The 17,519-nt window shown below is 43.6% G+C and overlaps 10 protein-coding genes across 10 annotated transcripts; 5 read left to right on the forward strand and 5 right to left on the reverse strand.

Annotated features, from left to right (window-relative positions):
* Positions 1-274: 274 nt before the first annotated feature.
* On the reverse strand, positions 275-955 carry HPODL_00177 (replication termination factor Rtf2; the record flags this gene model as incomplete). Its single annotated transcript, XM_014080120.1, has 2 exons — positions 275-913; positions 950-955. The coding sequence occupies 2 exons, from the start codon at positions 953-955 to the stop codon at positions 275-277; spliced, it is 645 nt and encodes a 214-aa protein (XP_013935595.1).
* A 128-nt stretch (positions 956-1,083) lies between these two features.
* HPODL_00178 (uncharacterized protein) lies at positions 1,084-1,719 on the reverse strand (the record flags this gene model as incomplete). The annotated part of the gene is made up of 1 exon (XM_014080121.1): positions 1,084-1,719. One exon carries the CDS (start codon positions 1,717-1,719, stop codon positions 1,084-1,086), a length of 636 nt encoding a protein of 211 aa, XP_013935596.1.
* Positions 1,720-2,201: 482 nt separating this feature from the next.
* On the forward strand, positions 2,202-4,202 carry HPODL_00179 (uncharacterized protein; the record flags this gene model as incomplete). Its single annotated transcript, XM_014080122.1, has 1 exon — positions 2,202-4,202. One exon carries the CDS (start codon positions 2,202-2,204, stop codon positions 4,200-4,202), a length of 2,001 nt encoding a protein of 666 aa, XP_013935597.1.
* A 114-nt stretch (positions 4,203-4,316) lies between these two features.
* HPODL_05142 (uncharacterized protein) lies at positions 4,317-5,891 on the forward strand (the record flags this gene model as incomplete). The annotated part of the gene is made up of 1 exon (XM_014080123.1): positions 4,317-5,891. One exon carries the CDS (start codon positions 4,317-4,319, stop codon positions 5,889-5,891), a length of 1,575 nt encoding a protein of 524 aa, XP_013935598.1.
* Positions 5,892-5,970: 79 nt separating this feature from the next.
* On the forward strand, positions 5,971-6,591 carry HPODL_00180 (Catabolite repression protein CAT5; the record flags this gene model as incomplete). Its single annotated transcript, XM_014080124.1, has 1 exon — positions 5,971-6,591. The coding sequence occupies one exon, from the start codon at positions 5,971-5,973 to the stop codon at positions 6,589-6,591; it is 621 nt and encodes a 206-aa protein (XP_013935599.1).
* A 9-nt stretch (positions 6,592-6,600) lies between these two features.
* Positions 6,601-7,185, reverse strand: HPODL_00181 (N-myristoylated calcium-binding protein that may have a role in intracellular signaling; the record flags this gene model as incomplete). Its single annotated transcript, XM_014080125.1, has 1 exon — positions 6,601-7,185. One exon carries the CDS (start codon positions 7,183-7,185, stop codon positions 6,601-6,603), a length of 585 nt encoding a protein of 194 aa, XP_013935600.1.
* A 64-nt stretch (positions 7,186-7,249) lies between these two features.
* On the reverse strand, positions 7,250-8,710 carry HPODL_00182 (Zinc-regulated transporter 3; the record flags this gene model as incomplete). The annotated part of the gene is made up of 1 exon (XM_014080126.1): positions 7,250-8,710. One exon carries the CDS (start codon positions 8,708-8,710, stop codon positions 7,250-7,252), a length of 1,461 nt encoding a protein of 486 aa, XP_013935601.1.
* A 505-nt stretch (positions 8,711-9,215) lies between these two features.
* HPODL_00183 (Mating factor A secretion protein STE6) lies at positions 9,216-12,878 on the forward strand (the record flags this gene model as incomplete). Its single annotated transcript, XM_014080127.1, has 1 exon — positions 9,216-12,878. The coding sequence occupies one exon, from the start codon at positions 9,216-9,218 to the stop codon at positions 12,876-12,878; it is 3,663 nt and encodes a 1,220-aa protein (XP_013935602.1).
* Positions 12,879-12,887: 9 nt separating this feature from the next.
* On the reverse strand, positions 12,888-16,004 carry HPODL_00184 (Ubiquitin-activating enzyme E1 1; the record flags this gene model as incomplete). The annotated part of the gene is made up of 2 exons (XM_014080128.1): positions 12,888-15,956; positions 15,999-16,004. The coding sequence occupies 2 exons, from the start codon at positions 16,002-16,004 to the stop codon at positions 12,888-12,890; spliced, it is 3,075 nt and encodes a 1,024-aa protein (XP_013935603.1).
* Positions 16,005-16,116: 112 nt separating this feature from the next.
* Positions 16,117-17,496, forward strand: HPODL_00185 (Mitochondrial-processing peptidase subunit beta; the record flags this gene model as incomplete). Its single annotated transcript, XM_014080129.1, has 1 exon — positions 16,117-17,496. The coding sequence occupies one exon, from the start codon at positions 16,117-16,119 to the stop codon at positions 17,494-17,496; it is 1,380 nt and encodes a 459-aa protein (XP_013935604.1).
* Between the last annotated feature and the right edge of the window lie 23 nt (positions 17,497-17,519).

Genomic DNA, 17,519 nt, shown 5'->3' on the forward strand with positions numbered 1-17,519 from the left:
TTTTTCGTTCATCAAAATAAATTCAATTTTATTGCACACTATCATGTCTAAGGCTTATCCGTGGTATACTAGAGTCACTGACGTGGCGCACCGCATCACTGTTTTGGGACTTGTTGGGTTGTCGCTCTACATGAGCGCTAATGTCGGTTACACGTTATATTTGACAGGCAAAGAAAACGAGAGAAGACTCGCCTTACAAAAGGAATTGCAGGCCAAACAGGCCGAACAGGATCAGCAATAATGTACATAGTTTTGGGAATACCATACAAAGCGGTCAAGGCTTTGCGCTTTTAATCTTGCTTCTTTTAGCGCTTTTCTCCCCGGACACAGACTTTCGTTTCTTTCGGGCTTTGAGCGAGTGGTGTAGCCCCTCTGTCTCGAGCAACTTCATCCGTTTTTCCAGAACACGTAATTCATCCTCGTCTGGTTCTATTTCGATCACGTCGCGACTAAAAAACTCGGTATTGCAAATTGGACATCGTGTTGTAGCGTATTCTCCAGGCTTTGTAGAAGATAGAAGAGAAAGCAAATTATTCTTTAGCATCACACATCCACAGGGTACCACATATGCAAACTTGGGCAGTACATTGGACATGATGTCGTACTCTGAAGAAGTAAGTTCGCATTTCAATTTATTTTCATCCAGTTTGATATTGAGCTCCACGACGTCTTTGAGGGACGTAATATGGCCAAGCTTCTCATTCTTGAGATACTCCTTATTGAGAAGAAATTCAAGAAGCGTGTCCTTGTTAAATAGCTGGCCTCTGTAGTCTGAAACAACAGGACGGTTTAGTTTTTCATTGGATAAGGCGCAAACAGCAAAGGCGTTAAATGGTTTGCCTTTTTCCTTCGCTTTGTCCGAAGCATAGAAGTTCACAATAAGCTTCCTGGACGGAATGGAGCCTCCATCGTTCTAGCTGTTAGTAAGCAGCCGAATTGCCATACATACCCCCATTTTTCGTGATTTGAATTTTAGAAGTAATTATGCATCATAAATATTCGTTTCTATTATAAATCCTAAGTATAAAATATGGCTCTCTAAAATGAGGACCAGCCTGACGAGCCTGCCGGGCATATATCTAATTAATGCAGATTCTCCTTGATGAGCCTGTTGATGCGAGCAAATCTTGCATCATTTAAGTCATCTCCACTCACCATTGGTTTTCCATTCACAAGCAGAATGGGCAGCTTCTCGACCTTGAAGTAGTCTACCATATAGTCCTTGAGCGCATCGTTGTAAGGATGCTTGCTTAGGTTCATTAGTAAGGGCTCACCCCATAAGTTTCGAGCGAGGCTTTCGTATTTGCGGTTCAGTGAATCGACCACCAAAACCAGTTTGGACACAAGCGTAATTGCCTCCACTTCTTTATGTAGAACAACTGGGTTTCGCTTGACAGGCACGGCTGGCGACCTTTCCGGTTTCTTTAATTTTGCGTCGGCAGCGTTGACCACAACATTGTATTCCGTATCATAGGGCACCCTTTGGGAGTTGCGGGCTTTGTGTAAGCGGCTATCAATAATGAAAGGTTCTTGGTTTGCGTGAGGATCAGACACCATGAGATAATGAGAGTGGACTGAAGACCTCCTGACTGTCACAACAGCAGTCAGAATACACAGACAGATGAGAATGTACAAAAGAATCCGGTTCAAAGTACACAATTTGCGTTGCGGAATCCAACCTCCGCCTTTTTCGATGTCCACCCAAAGCTTTTCAGTCATGATTGAGAAAGTCAGGCTATGAGAAAATATCCAGTTTATAATGTTACCAGTCAAGCAAACCATCAGAGGTCATTTCATGCAGGTGCAAACGCTTGTTTCACACAAAGACATTATTAACTTCCCCAGCTCCCAATCTCACTATGCAGCGATCGAATATGCAAAATCTCAATTTATGCTGACTCTGTTTCATTGGAATGAATTCTTTGCTGCTGGAATAAACACTTACTTGCCTAGTTTGTAAGAATTTCCTAAATTCACGCGCATATTATTACTTTAGGTCGAGGTGGAAGGGCTGGGATTTATTCCAAACTGCAAGAAAATGCGAATGAACAATGTTCTATCATGTGTGTGAAAATCTATTGCGCCGCGCAAAAGCCACAAAAATAGGTTGACACCGCGGCCTGGTCCAAAGCGTCGATCGTCGCGCAGATTATTCGACTCACGCATTTTAAATCAAAACAACACGACAAGCATTTAATCAGATGTTCAATGTGTCGCTCAAGACATCTAATTCAAAAAAGCCAGGAGCATCTAAGCAGTCCACTTTGGCATCTTTCATAACTTCCTCGAAACCCAGTCGTGACACCAAGCCCAGTCAGCCGTTCTCTGCACTCAAATTAGACAAAAGAAGCGTGTCTAACGATGAAGATTTCCTGCAAAATAAAGAAAACGCGTACAAACGCGTGAAGTTGGATCGGTCGGTCTCTTGTGTGGGATTTGGCCAGTTGGAGACACCTGTTTCCGACATGTCTATCTCTCAACCATCCAGCTTCAAACATTCAAAACCAATTGAAAAACTAGAATTTGAAAAGACAGAGATTGACGTATCGACGAGACAAGATGTAAGCATCGGCAGGTCGATCAAGTTGCCTGTACGTAAGCCCGTGTCAGCTTCACGTCAAAGATCGTTGCCATGGTCGAATCTGAACATGAAAAAGATTTCAAATCCACGCAACCAAAACAAACCGTCATCTCAAAATGGCAACAGCGTTAGCGGGTCTCTCTCGGAGGAACAGCGCAAGGTCATTGAGATGGTGCTGTACGAGCGCAAGAACATTTTTTATACAGGTTCTGCAGGTACTGGTAAGTCTTTTCTGTTACGTGAGATAATCAAACGATTGAGGAACAGGTACGGTTCCAGCTCCATTGCGGTGACTGCTTCAACTGGTTTGGCAGCGACGAACATTGAGGGAACCACAATTAATCGATTTGCCGGCACTGGACTGGGCTCTGAGCCGGTGAACAAGTTAGTGAGCAGGATAAAAAGCAGACGAAGTATCGTTGAAAGATGGAAAGGTACCAAAGTGTTAATTATCGACGAGTTATCCATGATAGACTCCATTTTCTTTGACAAGTTGAACGAGATTGCAAAGCAAATACGAGGTAGCAACAAACCGTTTGGGGGTATCCAGCTGGTTTTGACAGGAGACTTCTTCCAGCTTCCGCCTGTTTCATTGAGCAAAATGGGTGCAGCTAAGTTTTGTTTCGACGCGGTCAGTTGGAAGGAATGTATTGATGAGACTATCCTGCTAACTAAGGTTTTCAGGCAACAAAACGATTCTGACTTGATCGAGATGTTGAACGCCTTGAGAATTGGTAAGCTTTCGGATGATCTCAAGCGGAAATTCAAACGGCTCGAACGCCCTCTCCAATACAACGATGGTATTTACCCCACGGAGCTCTACCCAACTAGAGAAGAAGTTGATCGTGCTAATTTGGAGAGGTTGAATTCGCTTCCAGGACGTGTCTACACCTTCCAAAGTCGCGACAATTTCCCTCCGAATGGAAATCCGGCAATGTTCATAAAACAACTGGATGGCCTCATGTGTGCAAAGACTCTGCAACTCAAAGAAGGCGCGCAGATAATGTATTTGAAGAACGACCTAGAAGACCCTCAATTAGTGAATGGATCGATCGGAAAGATTGTCTGCTTCTGCAGTATCGCACTTTGGACCTTATTCACCAACACATTTAAGGAATATGAAAGGCCTATGCACACCGATCTTCTGGTAATGGCATCTAGGTTTACTGGTAATGAACCGACCGCCCAGGACGAAGCATTATACAACGAGTTTCTGGCCACAAATTACAATAGTCCCCCACAGGTGGAACTTGCTAAAGAAATGATTCGGACAGCCAAAAACTCTAAACTTTCAGAGGTCTTGCCCCTTGTCAAATTTTCTCATAGTTCACTGAGACTTATAGAGCCAGTGCCATTTTCTACCGAATCTAATAGCGACCTAAGCCGCGAACAACTTCCGATCCTGCTATCGTGGGCCTTGTCCATTCACAAGTCGCAAGGACAAACACTGGAGCGAGTGAAGGTCGACCTGACCAAGATTTTCGAAAAAGGTCAGGTCTACGTTGCTTTGAGTAGATGTGTCGATACGAAAAATCTTGAGATTGTGAACTTTGACGAAAAGCGCATCAGGGTCAGTGAGGATGTTGTCCAGTTTTATGAGAATCTGAAGCGGCTCAAATGAATTTGGTGTTGCAATCTCTTAATTTGTGTATAATACCATATTTATATTTCACTATCATATTATGTGTAGCAGATAAAAAAATAAAAGATCACAAAATAAATCTGATCCGCTTAAATGTGGCTTGTCGAGTCTTCTGACGATGGTATATTGCATCTTCTCCTGCCCGACAAAGTGTATTTAGTTGGTCGCAAGAAAGATGCAGACTTCCACATACCGCATAAGTCGGTATCGAGGCTCGAATTTTCGTTCAAAGCTAAAGGCGACACCCTAGAGATTGCAAATGTGTGTCCTAGACCAAAGATAGGTGCTGTGGAGATCAATGGCGTTTCTCTGGGATATGAAGAAGTTCTGCGTTTTGATTCAAGAACTGGAGATTTGAGTATACGTGGAAAAGGATTTCTAATGAGAGCTCTCTGGAAAGATATGGTTACGAACAGAGCCCTCCCTGAGCTCCAAAATTTGGCTCAAGTGAATGATCGACATACAACACACTATTTTGTCACTGGAGAAGAGACAATTGGTCAGTTGATCGACCTATGTCGTTCTAACCCTGAGATCAAAATCATGGACAAGCAGTGGTTACAGCAAATCAACTTGTCGGCACTGGAATCAGATTTTGAAAAGTACTGGAACGATGATCAAATTTGTCTGGTTACTATTGGAAAAACTTATGACGACTTGAAGCGCCTGCGCGGTATTCAGTTTAAGAAACCAGGGCCCTCGGACTTGCTGGTCTTTCGTCTCAGTTGCCATCAGGAGAGTGTCGGTCAATTCAAAAAGGTTGTCGACGAGAACACGCCAATTAAAGTAGTTTTGGAATACGATCCATCTGCTGCCGAAGTGGAGGATACCGAAATGGTTGCTGTTGAAGACATTCCGTCTGCTGGCTTTGGTTTCAGGGAAACGCCCTCTTCAGGGGATTCTCAGCCAAGTCAGAGACGAGCTAAAAGAATACCCGGCTCATTAGGGTCTTCGCAGATGTTCCTTCCCAACATTGACGATTTTGAAGTTATAAGGAGCGAACCTGGACTTTCTCCAGAAAAGGACGCGACGACGACAAAGTCAACATCAAATGAGATTGATGCTTCTCACGGTCGGGAAGCGGTTGCAAAATTTCAAGCATTACTAAACTCTACTACACCCGTAGTAAAACAAGTTGACCAAAACGAGTCAATTAAAAGTACAATGATTGAGCCTACTCCTACACCTGCTTATGCACCTAGAGGAAAAGTTTCCCACGACTTGCCCCTGCTCGAGGTTCTCAAAGAAGCAAAAAAGGTCAAAGAAGAAAGCCAGGGTCTGGAGATGGAGGGAGAGGCTTTGCAACCGAAAGTCACAAAATTTAGTGTTGCAATCAAGGAATTCCAGGCTCAACAGTATATGGGCGCTAACCACAAGTGGAGAGGTCGCAAAGACTACTCCAATTTCCGAAAAACCAACAATGGTGAACAGAGAGATGTTGTTTTTGATGCCATGGCCTCTTATATTAGACTCAAACCCTCAAGCTACGATTCAGCTCTCACACGGGAAGGAATCCATCTTGAAGAGGAACAAATTCCCGAGCTTGACCAAGAATTCGAGTTTCCACGCCGCAAACGACCAGTTTCACTCCGCTCAGCTGGTATGGTGCGGCGGCCCGCTATTGATGACGACGACGATATCCCTGTATTCAAGTCTTCCCGGAAGTAGATTTATATATCTTGCACGCGTTCGCGGTTGACAGACTACGAAATATAATTTATGGTACCACCAAAACTTACTTATATTCATGAACAGGCTCATTTTTAGACGATTTCAAAGTACTCACAAAGCTCTTTCGCCAGCTCAGAAAGCATACCTGGACCGAGTGATTCGCGTTGACCAGGCTGGAGAGCTTGGAGCGGACTTGATTTACGCAGGTCAGTATATGGCACTGTCGCACAAGCCTGCACTGAAGCCTGTGCTGAAACATATGTGGGACCAGGAAATACATCATCACAACACTTTCAACCGATTGCAGGTTGACCATAGAGTGCGTCCGTCTTTGCTTACCCCAGCATGGAAAGCAGGTGCATTTGCAATGGGACTTTTCACCGGTTTGCTGGGTAAAGAAGGAGCAATGGCCTGTACCGAGGCTGTGGAAACTGTCATTGGAAATCATTACAACCAGCAGTTGCGTGTGCTGTCCAATGGATTCCAAGACATCGAAGAAATAGATAGCGACAAGACATCGGATTCAGCGGATATTAAGAGCCTGAAGGAAACTATAAAAGTGTTTAGAGATGAGGAGCTGGAGCATCTGGACACAGCAATTGAGCACGACTCGAAAAAGGCCAGGCCATACTGGTTGCTGACAGAAACTATTAAGCTGACATGCAAAGCTGCCGTCTGGACAGCAGAGAGGATCTGAACGCCTGAATCACACCAGATCATTGTATATGTTCAGTGCTTCAAGCACCTCGGAACCCAAATTTCTATGATTAATGAATTCTTCGATCGATATGAGATCTCGAGAGTCGTGTAGCTGTTTGCCAAAACCTTGCCATATTTTGCCTGCTTTAAGCTCTGGAGTAGCTTCGTCTTCAGAGAGATGCAATGTGCTGGTACCCACCATTCTGTATATGCTTTTTATTACTGTAAGTAGGTCATCATAGCTGATAAAGCCATCTCTGTCACGATCGTACACATTGAACGACCATTTTAACTTGTCTTCTATTGAGCCTCGGGATGCCAAGCTTAAAGAGACAATAAAACTATGAAAATCAATGTATCCCTTCCCATTTGTATCAAAGGCTTCGAATGCATATGAGGAGAACTCGGTAGGGTCGCCAAACGGGTAGAATTGTTTATGAATCTTAGTAAATTCCTCTTTTGTCAGTTGGCCATTTGGAACATCCCTGCGAAACCCTTTGTACCATTGCTGCAGCTCTCGCGCAGAGAATTTTGTTTCCTGTCTCAGAGTTGAGATATCCTCCTTGTTCAGTTTACTTGTCTTTTGCCCCATTAGCGAACAAGCATGAATTACAAAATTAAGGTCAAAAATAAATTCTTTGGTGCCGACGCGTCGATTAGTCCTTGTTAATTAGGATGTTACTGAGACAAATCAAAAACATGCCAAAGAAAGCAAACCCTAGCACCCTTTCTTGCTTTCCTCCGAATCCAACAGCGCTCGTTATCATCTGGAGACCAACGTATGTGAGGAAGCCGGATGTCACAGCTATCAAGGAGCCAAAAAGTAGCAAATTTATGTCTTGATCCAAATCAAGTTTTCCTCTGAAAATTACCCATCCAAGTACTGCCCCTATAGGCTGAGCACTCGCTCCAAGTATGCTTGATATGAAAAATGCGCGTGTCTTGCTGTTGAGCGCAATAGAAAGCGGTAGGGTCATGGTAAACCCTTCCACTATGTTGTGGATGAACATCGAAAGAAATATCGAAAGTCCCAAACTAGGATCTGCCTGGGCAGTAGAATACATAATGAATCCTTCTGGAAGTTTGTGAATCGTGATTGCAAGAACTGTCTGCAGTCCAATGGAAAGTAGTCGAGACAAAGGCGTTTGAATATGGTGATGATGGTGTTCAAGAGAACGGGAATCAGAGTTGTGTATATGTTCATGGCCATGATGATCCTCACTATTCTTGGAATGGGAATGGCTGAGTTGGGAATGTCCATTTTGTTTATGAGTCGATGGGGTTTCGTGGACATTTACCAGCAAGGGGGAATTAACTTCCAACTCTGGGAATTTTGAACAAATCTCACTCTTATTGACAATGAGTTCTCTGTCCTTGTCGAAAAACATGAGATTCTCTTCGCTTGGCAGGGTGCAAAAATGTAGCTCGTTGTGGGTTAACTTTCTGCCCACATGTAAATGATGGCGTGCGATAAGTTCTTCCTGGCAAGAATCTATTGTGCCCAGACACTCGCCTTCAACTTCGGCTCCTTTCAGTGTTTTTAAGGATAGGTCCACAAAGGACATCTTTTTTGGGGCTGTTGTATAGTATTGTTGGACATCCTCAGCTACTGAAGAACGATTGTGAGCATGATGTGAAAAGTAGTCGTGAGGCTTATGTCCATGATTTAGCAAAGGACTTTCCTCTGAGGCAGACTCCAAATCGGACGTTTCCGTGTCTGAACGGCCGTACTCGTCATCATGAACGCAATGGACAATGCTCTCATTGGTGAAAAAGTGGATCGCCAGATTGAGCAGGGTACAACACAAGATACCTATGAAGAAGAAGGTGACCAGCAAGGCTTTGCGCAATTCTGGTTTGCCTTCAACTGATCTAAGCTGTTCCAGATATTTGTCTGCTTCAGGAAGCAGTCTGTTGAGCGAGGTGAATAGTAAGCTACCAGAACTCAACGACAATGTGGCCACAAGGAAAGGTGTATTTTTTTGAATGTTAAAGGGGTGCTTTTCATATAGTCTGGGGAATAGCACACGATACACAGTGTCTGTGTATACCACTAGACAGCCTGTGATGGTGGTCACTGCCGTGAGCAACACCAGCACCCAACCCTGATTAGTCATTGGCTTATCTATTTTAAAAAACAAGATTTTTAATTTAATTGCCCTCAAATTAAAACAGCTTGATCTTTAAATTTCAAACGATATGGAGGCTGCCAATTTCAGGCACTAAAGACGCTATGAGTACAGGTACACAATTTCTATAAGGCTAACGCCCGCTCATACTTAACTTAGCCAGCTCGAACCATCTGTCAGAAAATTTACTATCTATCTATATTCCAACAACTATCATCATATGAGTCAGTTGTCCCTATCAGATTTTTCATCATTTAGATGGCTGCTGACGTTTGTACCGGTCCTCCGATACACACGTTAGCGTGAGCAAAAAAGTACAGTAGTGGTTAGGAAGGAGTTGAATTTTTTATACAAAATTTTTCTTGCCTCTGGGCGTTTTTCAAGCACTTCATCGCCGTCTCCATTGATCTTCCCAATTCGGAAATTCTAAAATTCAAACTGAATCCTATGAGCGAGTTATATATCGATGTGAACGCAACCACAATGCCACCAAATGGATGAAAAAGACTTCTATGGGTCTCCTGTGACCATCACATCGGTACTGGACACCTCTAGGGTTACGAAAGTATCTCACAAACCTTGGCTATTTACGTTTGTCAAGGCCAAAGACTGCTGGCTATTACTTCCTGCATTGATTTTTACCATCCTTTCTGCTATGGTACCTGCCACCGTTGCAGTGCTGCTAGCAAGAGTCTTTAATAAGCTGGAGGGGTTTGGTCGAAATGATTATTCATCCAGCCATGATTTCGTGGCAGATGTGCAATGGTTTTGTTTCGCAATCGCTTTCGTTGGAATCGGTGCCACTCTTTTCAATTGGTTAGGGCTGACTTGCTTTCTTCTTGTTGGAGAGAGACAACAAAAACGTTGTCGACAGGAGGTTTACCAATCTTTGCTTCGAAAGGAACTAGAATGGTTTGACAGGAAGTCGGATCTTAACTCCAATTTGATGCAGGTGAACCGATGCATAGAGGAGTTCAGGATGGGAGTCTCTGAGTGTCTTGAGATGCTTATTAAGTCACTTGCCATGCTCTGTGCGTTATTAATACTCAGTTTCTATTATTCATGGAGGTTAACTCTGCTGGTCATGGCTACCATCCCCGTAATCGTCCTGGTTACTAGTGGCTGGGGAATATTGATTGGGAAATATACCACATTGGAAAACAAACATTCAGAAAATACAGTCAAGGTCCTAGAGTGGAATTTGCTCAATTACATGTGGATCAAGATTGTTGATTCCTCCTTGCTGGAAAAAAGGAAGCTCGATGCTGCTACCAAGTTGACCTCCCACAGCTTCTTGAAAATGAAGCTCTTCTTCAACTTGAATGCAGGTATGGTAAAGTTTTTGGCACTCATGATGTTTATTCAGAGCTTCTGGTATGGATCGTTTTTAGTACGCAACCACCTTAATTCTTCAGGCGACATTATTTCCTGCTTCTATTCTTGCCTGACCGTTTCACGGATTTTCTCAACCATCTCTTCCCAGATCGTGAGTCTGAAGACTGCGCATATCTCACTCAAGTATGTCTTCAAAAGTGTGGACTGCTCAAATGTCAGTTATGAAGGAGGTTTCCAGCCCAAACATGTTATGATGGGTAATATCAAAATATCCAATGTCTCCTTCAAGTATCCAGTTAGAGACGATTGGGGGCTCAAAAACATTACCTTACAAATCCCTGCAAACCATCTGTTGTATATAGTTGGAAAGTCAGGCTCAGGAAAATCCACCCTTGCGTCGCTCATCCTGGGGTTGTATCATTTTGACGGCAAAATTACCTGTGATGACTATGATATTTCGAGACTGGATCGAAGTTGGCTAGCCTCACAAATCACTTTGGTCCAGCAGCAATGCACTCTTTTTCGTGGCACAATATTTGAAAACCTGTCTTTGGCTTCTCCTACTCCCGTTGCCCCTAAATTGCTGAACGAGGCCTTGCAAATAACAGGTCTTGATCAATTGATTGCTTCTCTACCTGGAGGATTAAATACGAAATTGGGAGGAGGTCCTGGTTCTATAACACTGAGCGGAGGACAGCAGCAGAAAGTTGCTTTATGTAGGGCAATTATTAGAGATACTCCCGTGCTCATCTTGGATGAAGCTTTGTCCGCGGTGGATTACAATCAGCGAATCTTGATTTTGGAAAAGCTCAAAAGAAACAGAAGGAGAAGGTCCACAGTCATTATGACTCACGACTACTCCGAGATAGCAGATTCAGACTACGTTGTTCTCATGGAAAACGGCAAAATTGAGGAGCAGGGTCTTAAGATTGACTTGCTAAATGGAAAAACCAGGTTTGCCTCCCTCCAGTACCAACTGGATACCCCAGATAATCCTTTTGAGCATGGAATAGAAGAAGAGGAAGTTGGGGAAAGACTCGATTTATTACATGATTTGGAAAGCCAAGCTCACAAAGAAGTGAGCATTTTACAGCTCCTTCGCCAACTGTGGCATGTTCTTACATTTGGCTCTAGGGTCTGTTTCCTGCTTGGCATTATAGTTTCCGTTGTGAATGCGTCCATGACGCCCTTGTTTACCTTCTTTCTCTCCAAATTAATCCTTGGGATAGTGTCAGTTGGACAGCAGGTGTCCAGTACTTATATGGTGAAATGGTCTTTGGTTCTTTTGTGCGTGGCATTGATGGATGGACTTTCATTGTTCACTTCTAAGATGGCACTAAGCCAGAGCTCGGAGACATTGGTTGATCAACTACGAAATAGAGCTTTTGATAAGATTCTTGTTCAGCCTGTGTGCTGGTTTCAGAGCGCAAATCCAAGCGCTCTTTCGTCGCTACTTATCAATGATATTAAGGACCTCAGAACAATGATTTCAGATGCACCAAGTCAGCTCATTTCTGTTATTGCCCTAATACTGATTGCTCTGGTTTGGTCTTTGATCGTCTGTTGGAAATTAGCACTAGTGGGCCTCAGTTTTGCTCCTCTTTTCGCTATGTTTTCAATTTTATTTTCAATTGTGTTGCAAAAGTATGAGACAGAGTACAAGCAAGCATCGGACAATGTGGAAGGAGTTGTTTATGAGAGTGTCTTGGGAATGAAAACAGTGGTGTCACTCAATCTTCAGAATCATTTCCAAGCCAGATTCAACAATCACATGAATCAAATGAACCATGCAGGAAAGCAGCGGGCACTGATTATCTCCATAGCCATGGCTGCACAAAACATTGCAATCTATCTCTCACAAGCAATCATGCTCTACTATGGAATCAAATTAGTGTCAGAGAAGTCAATCACCTTAGTCCAGATGATGCAGGTGGTAGCGTTAATAATGTTCACTGTCGGTTACGTTTCTGCTATGCTTTCCTCAATGCCCAACGTGAACAAAGGTGTGCTAGTTTTCATGAAAATCCTGACGTTGATCCAACTTCCCGAAAATTTACAGGAATCTTATGGGACAGCCAAACCGATAATGAAACCAAATAAGCCATTGCTGAAGTTTCAGAATGTGCAATTTAGTTACGACCCAAACTCATCTCCCGTGTTGAACAACTTCAATTTCTCTCTCTACATGAACGAAATCACGTGCATAGTGGGCAAATCTGGCTGCGGAAAATCAACACTTCTGAATCTCCTATTACGGCTCTACAGCCCCCAGAAAGGATCAATTAAATTTTGCGGTGCAAACCTTGATCAACTTGATATGTCTGAGCTCAAAAAAGAGGTGGCTATTGTTACTCAGAACCATTACTTTTTTGATGGAACCATTTTCGAAAACTTGACGTACAATTTGCAGAAACCTGTAACGAGCGCACAAATTAATGAAGTTCTCGAATTGGTGGATATGGCAAAATTCGTTCACAGTCTTCCGGACAATTTGTTTTCGCGCATCGGTGGTTCTTCCAATCTACTAATCTCTGGTGGGCAGCTACAACGGCTTTGCATTGCTAGAGCTCTTATTAGATCGCCCAAAGTTTTAATTCTCGACGAGTGCACAGCATCGTTGGATCCGCAAAATACTAAGCGGGTAGCAAAAATCATTTTGGGACTGAAAAAGCACGTGACCATCATCATGATAAGCCATCAGAGAGAAATGATGCAGATAGCAGATACCGTGGCATATATGGAGGACGGAATCATCAAGGAGAAGGGCCACTACAACACGCTTTCAAACAGAAAAAACCTTTTTTATCAACTCATTAACTAACTATGGCGGTCATTTATGGAGATGAACACAGATGTAAGGCACCTCAACGTCCTCGCCCTCTTGATCATCGCAACAGATCTCGAAAATCAGAGTCTTCTCGTGTTCAGGAACTGGTTTCTTGGACACCGTTTCTATAAGCTCGGTCAACTTCAGTGGCAACCTAGTCTTCAATTTGCTTGGAGGATGGAATGATCCATATAACAAAGAAACTCCATGCGACAGCATAGTGATTTCAAGACCTTCTTTCTCTTTGAAGTAATCAAGAAGCTCTTGCAAAGTCATGTCTCCGTACAAGTCAAACCTATCCCAAATCTTGTCGAACGTTTTATCGTTGTATTTGCCGGATGGAGATTTGATAGGCTCAGAGAAGCCAATGAACGGTAGAGCCAAGTTGACGAAACCATTCTTATACGTCTCAATATTAGTTTTATTGTCGACAACCTTGTAAAGCTCCAAACACACCAGGCCAGTCACCAAGGCAGTCGTGGTAGCAATAGCAGGAATAATTTTACCAGCAATGAATTTTGTCTTGGATCTGTCTGCAGTAGCAATGTGGTAGTTCAACGCTCTGCAATTTGAGGCCGCAGTAATAAATTCAATGTGATGGTTAGTGTCATCATCCTTCTCAAACTCTACAGCATTCAGTCTATATCCTGCCAAGGAAGAAGCAGTTGGCAGAGAAGCAGCAAGCTTCTCAATTGCCCCTTGGTCCATAATAATGTCAGCATTAGGATCAGGGTCGTTGTCATTGGCTTGGATCTTGACATCGGATTTAGGACTGAATGGCTCTAGAGTGACAGAGGACAAAATGCGATCATAGTAGGCCCTGTCAGGCTCTCCCTGGTCTCCCTTGAGGCCATAAACATAGGCTAACAAGTTAGCACCAGCAACAATATAATGGAAGTGGTCATCGTTGTTGATATCGAACACCAAAGGATCTGGTGCCCTTTTTGGTCCAGACCAGAATGGAGCACCAGTTGACGTGACAGCATCCTTAGGAAAATTGTAAAGTAGCTGTTGTATGTCGTGGTTGAAGGTTTCCTCAAACTTGCGTCTGGCCCATTTGATGCAATCATCAAAAGTGTAGGGTCTGTCTTTGGTCAGGTAAGCGCTAATAGACTCCAGAATACCTTTCACGTCACCACTCTGTTTCAAAGTGCTCTCAACAAAATTAGGTTGTGACAAGTAAAGGTTGACATTCTCTGGGGCATCAGTAAAGTACCCTTGGAAAAGCGACTTGGCCCAAGCAATTGTATGATCAATCTTGTTTGGGAAGGACCTTAATGTACAAAGTGGAATGGACTTTTCTGGTGGATCCTGAGAAGAAGAGTATGACTCAGTAAGGTGTGGAATGATAACCTGCGTGTTACCCTTTGTTCCCAAAGTACCAGACTCCAAAAGTGGTTTTTTGAAAAAGACGCATCTCCTGTCGACATAGGTTCTGGCTTCAACATTGTCCAGGGCATTAGTCACAAAATCGAGACTTTCCCAGAAATCGTTGTCGAAAATGTGCTCAGTTTCTGGACCAACTTTATCAGTTCGAGGCTCTATTTTACCCTTGAGGTCTGGGTTCATGGCACTGACGGCTTGAGACGAGACTTCAGACTTATTCTTACCCACATCCTTTGGCCTGAACAAAAATTGTCTATTCAAATTGGACTTCTCGATGGAGTCATTGTCTGTCAGGTATATTTTTCCCTCCGGTCCGCTTCCCAATCCCATCATGGCCCAATTCTTTAGCATTTCACATCCAATAGCACCAGATCCGACCAAGAACACTTTCAAATTGGCAATCCTTCTTTGGAAGTCCAGTCCAAACACAGCAATTTGGTTATCGTATCTGGAGTTGATTGGTTTGCACGTCTCCTCAGTACGTGGATACTCTTTACTCTCCGGAAGAGATTCAAGAGAGTCAAAGTAGAGCCATTGTTTCACTGGTCCAAACTTACCCGAACAAGCCTTCAGAACTTCTTGAGCAACTAGACCACCATAAAAGGCAACCATTGCTGGCAGCTCACCTCTAGCCCCATAGGAAAGTTCCTTGATCAGGTCTTCGTCAATTTCAGCGCCGCCTAGGATGCTTGGGTATTTGGAGTTGAGCTGCTTCACTAAATCCACAATTTCTGCTGCATCAGACTCAGAGTGTGGTTTCGGAAGCTCTCCATGGGCTTTTTCAAACTCATTTAAAGCTTGGAATCCAAGATGGAATAGAGGCGGTCTTTCCATCTTGGCGAAATCTGAATAAAAGAATTCAGGATTCTCCAGCTGTGTAGATAACTTTTGGAAGGAGATTTGTTTAGGCATCTTGACTTGGGTATAAATTCCTCCCTTGACGTAGGTTCCCCAACTTGGATCAAAATCCACCAATTGGTAGGCATATGGTCCCAAAACTTTGATTTTATAAGCAGTACCATCGTTCAGTTTATCAATTCCTTGCACCTCCAAGAACTTGACGTAATCCCCATCTTCCAATCCATGTCTATTATCGTCCAGCATGGTGACAGTTCCATTCTGTTCGATATCTGAGACTATACCCGTGTGCGGCTCTTCTCCGTTTGTATCAAAAATCGTGAAAGCCTCACCAAAGTCCACAAACAACTGACCCACAAGTCCTTTGATATCCGCATTTATGTATCTAATTCCTTTGGCATGGGTTAGCTCGTTAATTTCCAGTTGTTTCTCTAAGGGAGTCTCTGTGGTAACCACAACTTGGAAGCTTGAAACAGTTTCCGCAGTCAGGTCGTTCACGATTGAGATTGGCACATAGGCATTAAGCTCAGCAAGTCTAGGCAATGAAGCTTCGGCACGAGACTTGCCGATGTCGTTGTCAGTTAAAAAGAACTGGGCAGATAAATCAGTCAACGAGACAGGAGTTGGGTCGTAAATCGACAACGATTTGACTCCTGCCAGGGCAACATTTTTCGCAATCTCAATTCCCAGGCCTTTCAGACCTATGATCAGAACATTGGACGAGGCCATCTTGAGCATGGCCTCTTTTCCCAGAACGTACAATTGACGCGAGTAGAGTCCCTCATCAATAGCTTCTTCCTGAGGAGAGTCGACTTGCATTCTCTGGTCCTTGAAAGTCAGCTTTTTTCTGGATAGAGACATGTTACTTACTGTCATCAGGTGTAATTGTAGTGGCAAATATACTTGAAACTTATTTGATCTGTACACTAAAAATCGCGGGTCAATAAGGAAAGCCTAGAAATAAGAAATTTCGATACTTAGATTATTAATGTTAAGATTCGCTAGCAAAGTGATTCGCCCTGTGGGTATACGTGGCCTTGCAACGGCTTTACCTACAACAAGAACCACAGTTTTAAAAAATGGACTAACGGTGGCGACAGAGAAGATTCCAAACTCGTTGACCGCCACCGTGGGGGTCTGGATTGATGCCGGCTCTCGAGCAGATGTGAGCGACTCAACTTCCGGAACGGCCCATTTTCTTGAGCACTTGGCTTTCAAAGGGACCAATAACAGAACACAGCTCAACCTGGAGCTTGAAGTGGAGAATTGCGGCTCCCACTTGAATGCATATACGTCTAGAGAAAACACTGTCTATTATGCTAAGTCGCTAAAAGAAGACATTCCAAGAGCAGTTGACATTCTTTCAGACATTCTCACGCGCTCGAAGCTTGAGAAAACGGCTATTGAGAAGGAAAGACCTGTGATTATCAGAGAAAGTGAGGAGGTCGATAAGATGTACGACGAGGTTGTTTTCGACAGACTTCACGAAGTTGTGTTCAAGGGCCAGCCCCTGGGGAGAACCATTCTAGGTCCGATTGAAAATATCAAGTCTATTACCCAATACGATTTGAAAAACTACATTCAAACCAACTACAAGGGCGATCGGATGGTTTTGGTCGGAACAGGTGCGGTGGAACACGAACAACTTGTTGAGCTTGCGGAAAAATCATTTGGTCATGTGCCTTTGTCGGAAAGACCATTACCACTTGGGACCCCCCGCGGAGCTCTTCCTAAGTTTTACGGTGAAGAAATAAAGGTCAAGGATGAGTCACTACCAAATACCTACTTCGCCATTTGCGTGGAGGGCTGCTCGTGGTCCTCCGATGACTATTTCAAAGCACTTGTTGCACAAGCTATCGTGGGTAATTGGGATAGAGCAACAAATGTCGCTCCTTCGCCTCTAGCAAGAGCTGTTGCTTCCGGCCAGGGAGAGCCTTTGTGCAACTCTTTCATGTCATTCTCCACATCTTACTCCGACACGGGCCTTTGGGGAACATATGTTGTGGTGGATAAATCACAGACTTGTTACCCAGTGATAGACTGTATTCTAAGAGAATGGAGCCGACTGCGAAACGGAAACTTCTCGATCAAAGAAGTTGAAACGGCAAAGTCTCAGCTAAAGGGCTCCTTGCTCTTGTCTTTGGACGGAACCACTGCTATAGCTGAGGATATTGGCCGTCAATTAGTCACTACTGGCCGCAGATTATCTCCCGAAGAAATCTTCGAAATTGTGAATAATATCAACAAGGACGACGTTGTTGACTGGTGTCAGCGCTATTTGCGCGATAAGCCAGTAGGGCTGGCAGCCCTGGGATCCACGGACTCCATCCCAGCCCACAAGCTTATAAGCCAGAGTATGTCATTCTAAATAAGCTTAGATTGTTTGTAAAT

The sequence above is a fragment of the Ogataea parapolymorpha genome, chromosome III (assembly GCF_000187245.1).
Source record: "Ogataea parapolymorpha DL-1 chromosome III, whole genome shotgun sequence".
In the NCBI taxonomy this organism is placed as follows: domain Eukaryota; kingdom Fungi; phylum Ascomycota; class Pichiomycetes; order Pichiales; family Pichiaceae; genus Ogataea; species Ogataea parapolymorpha.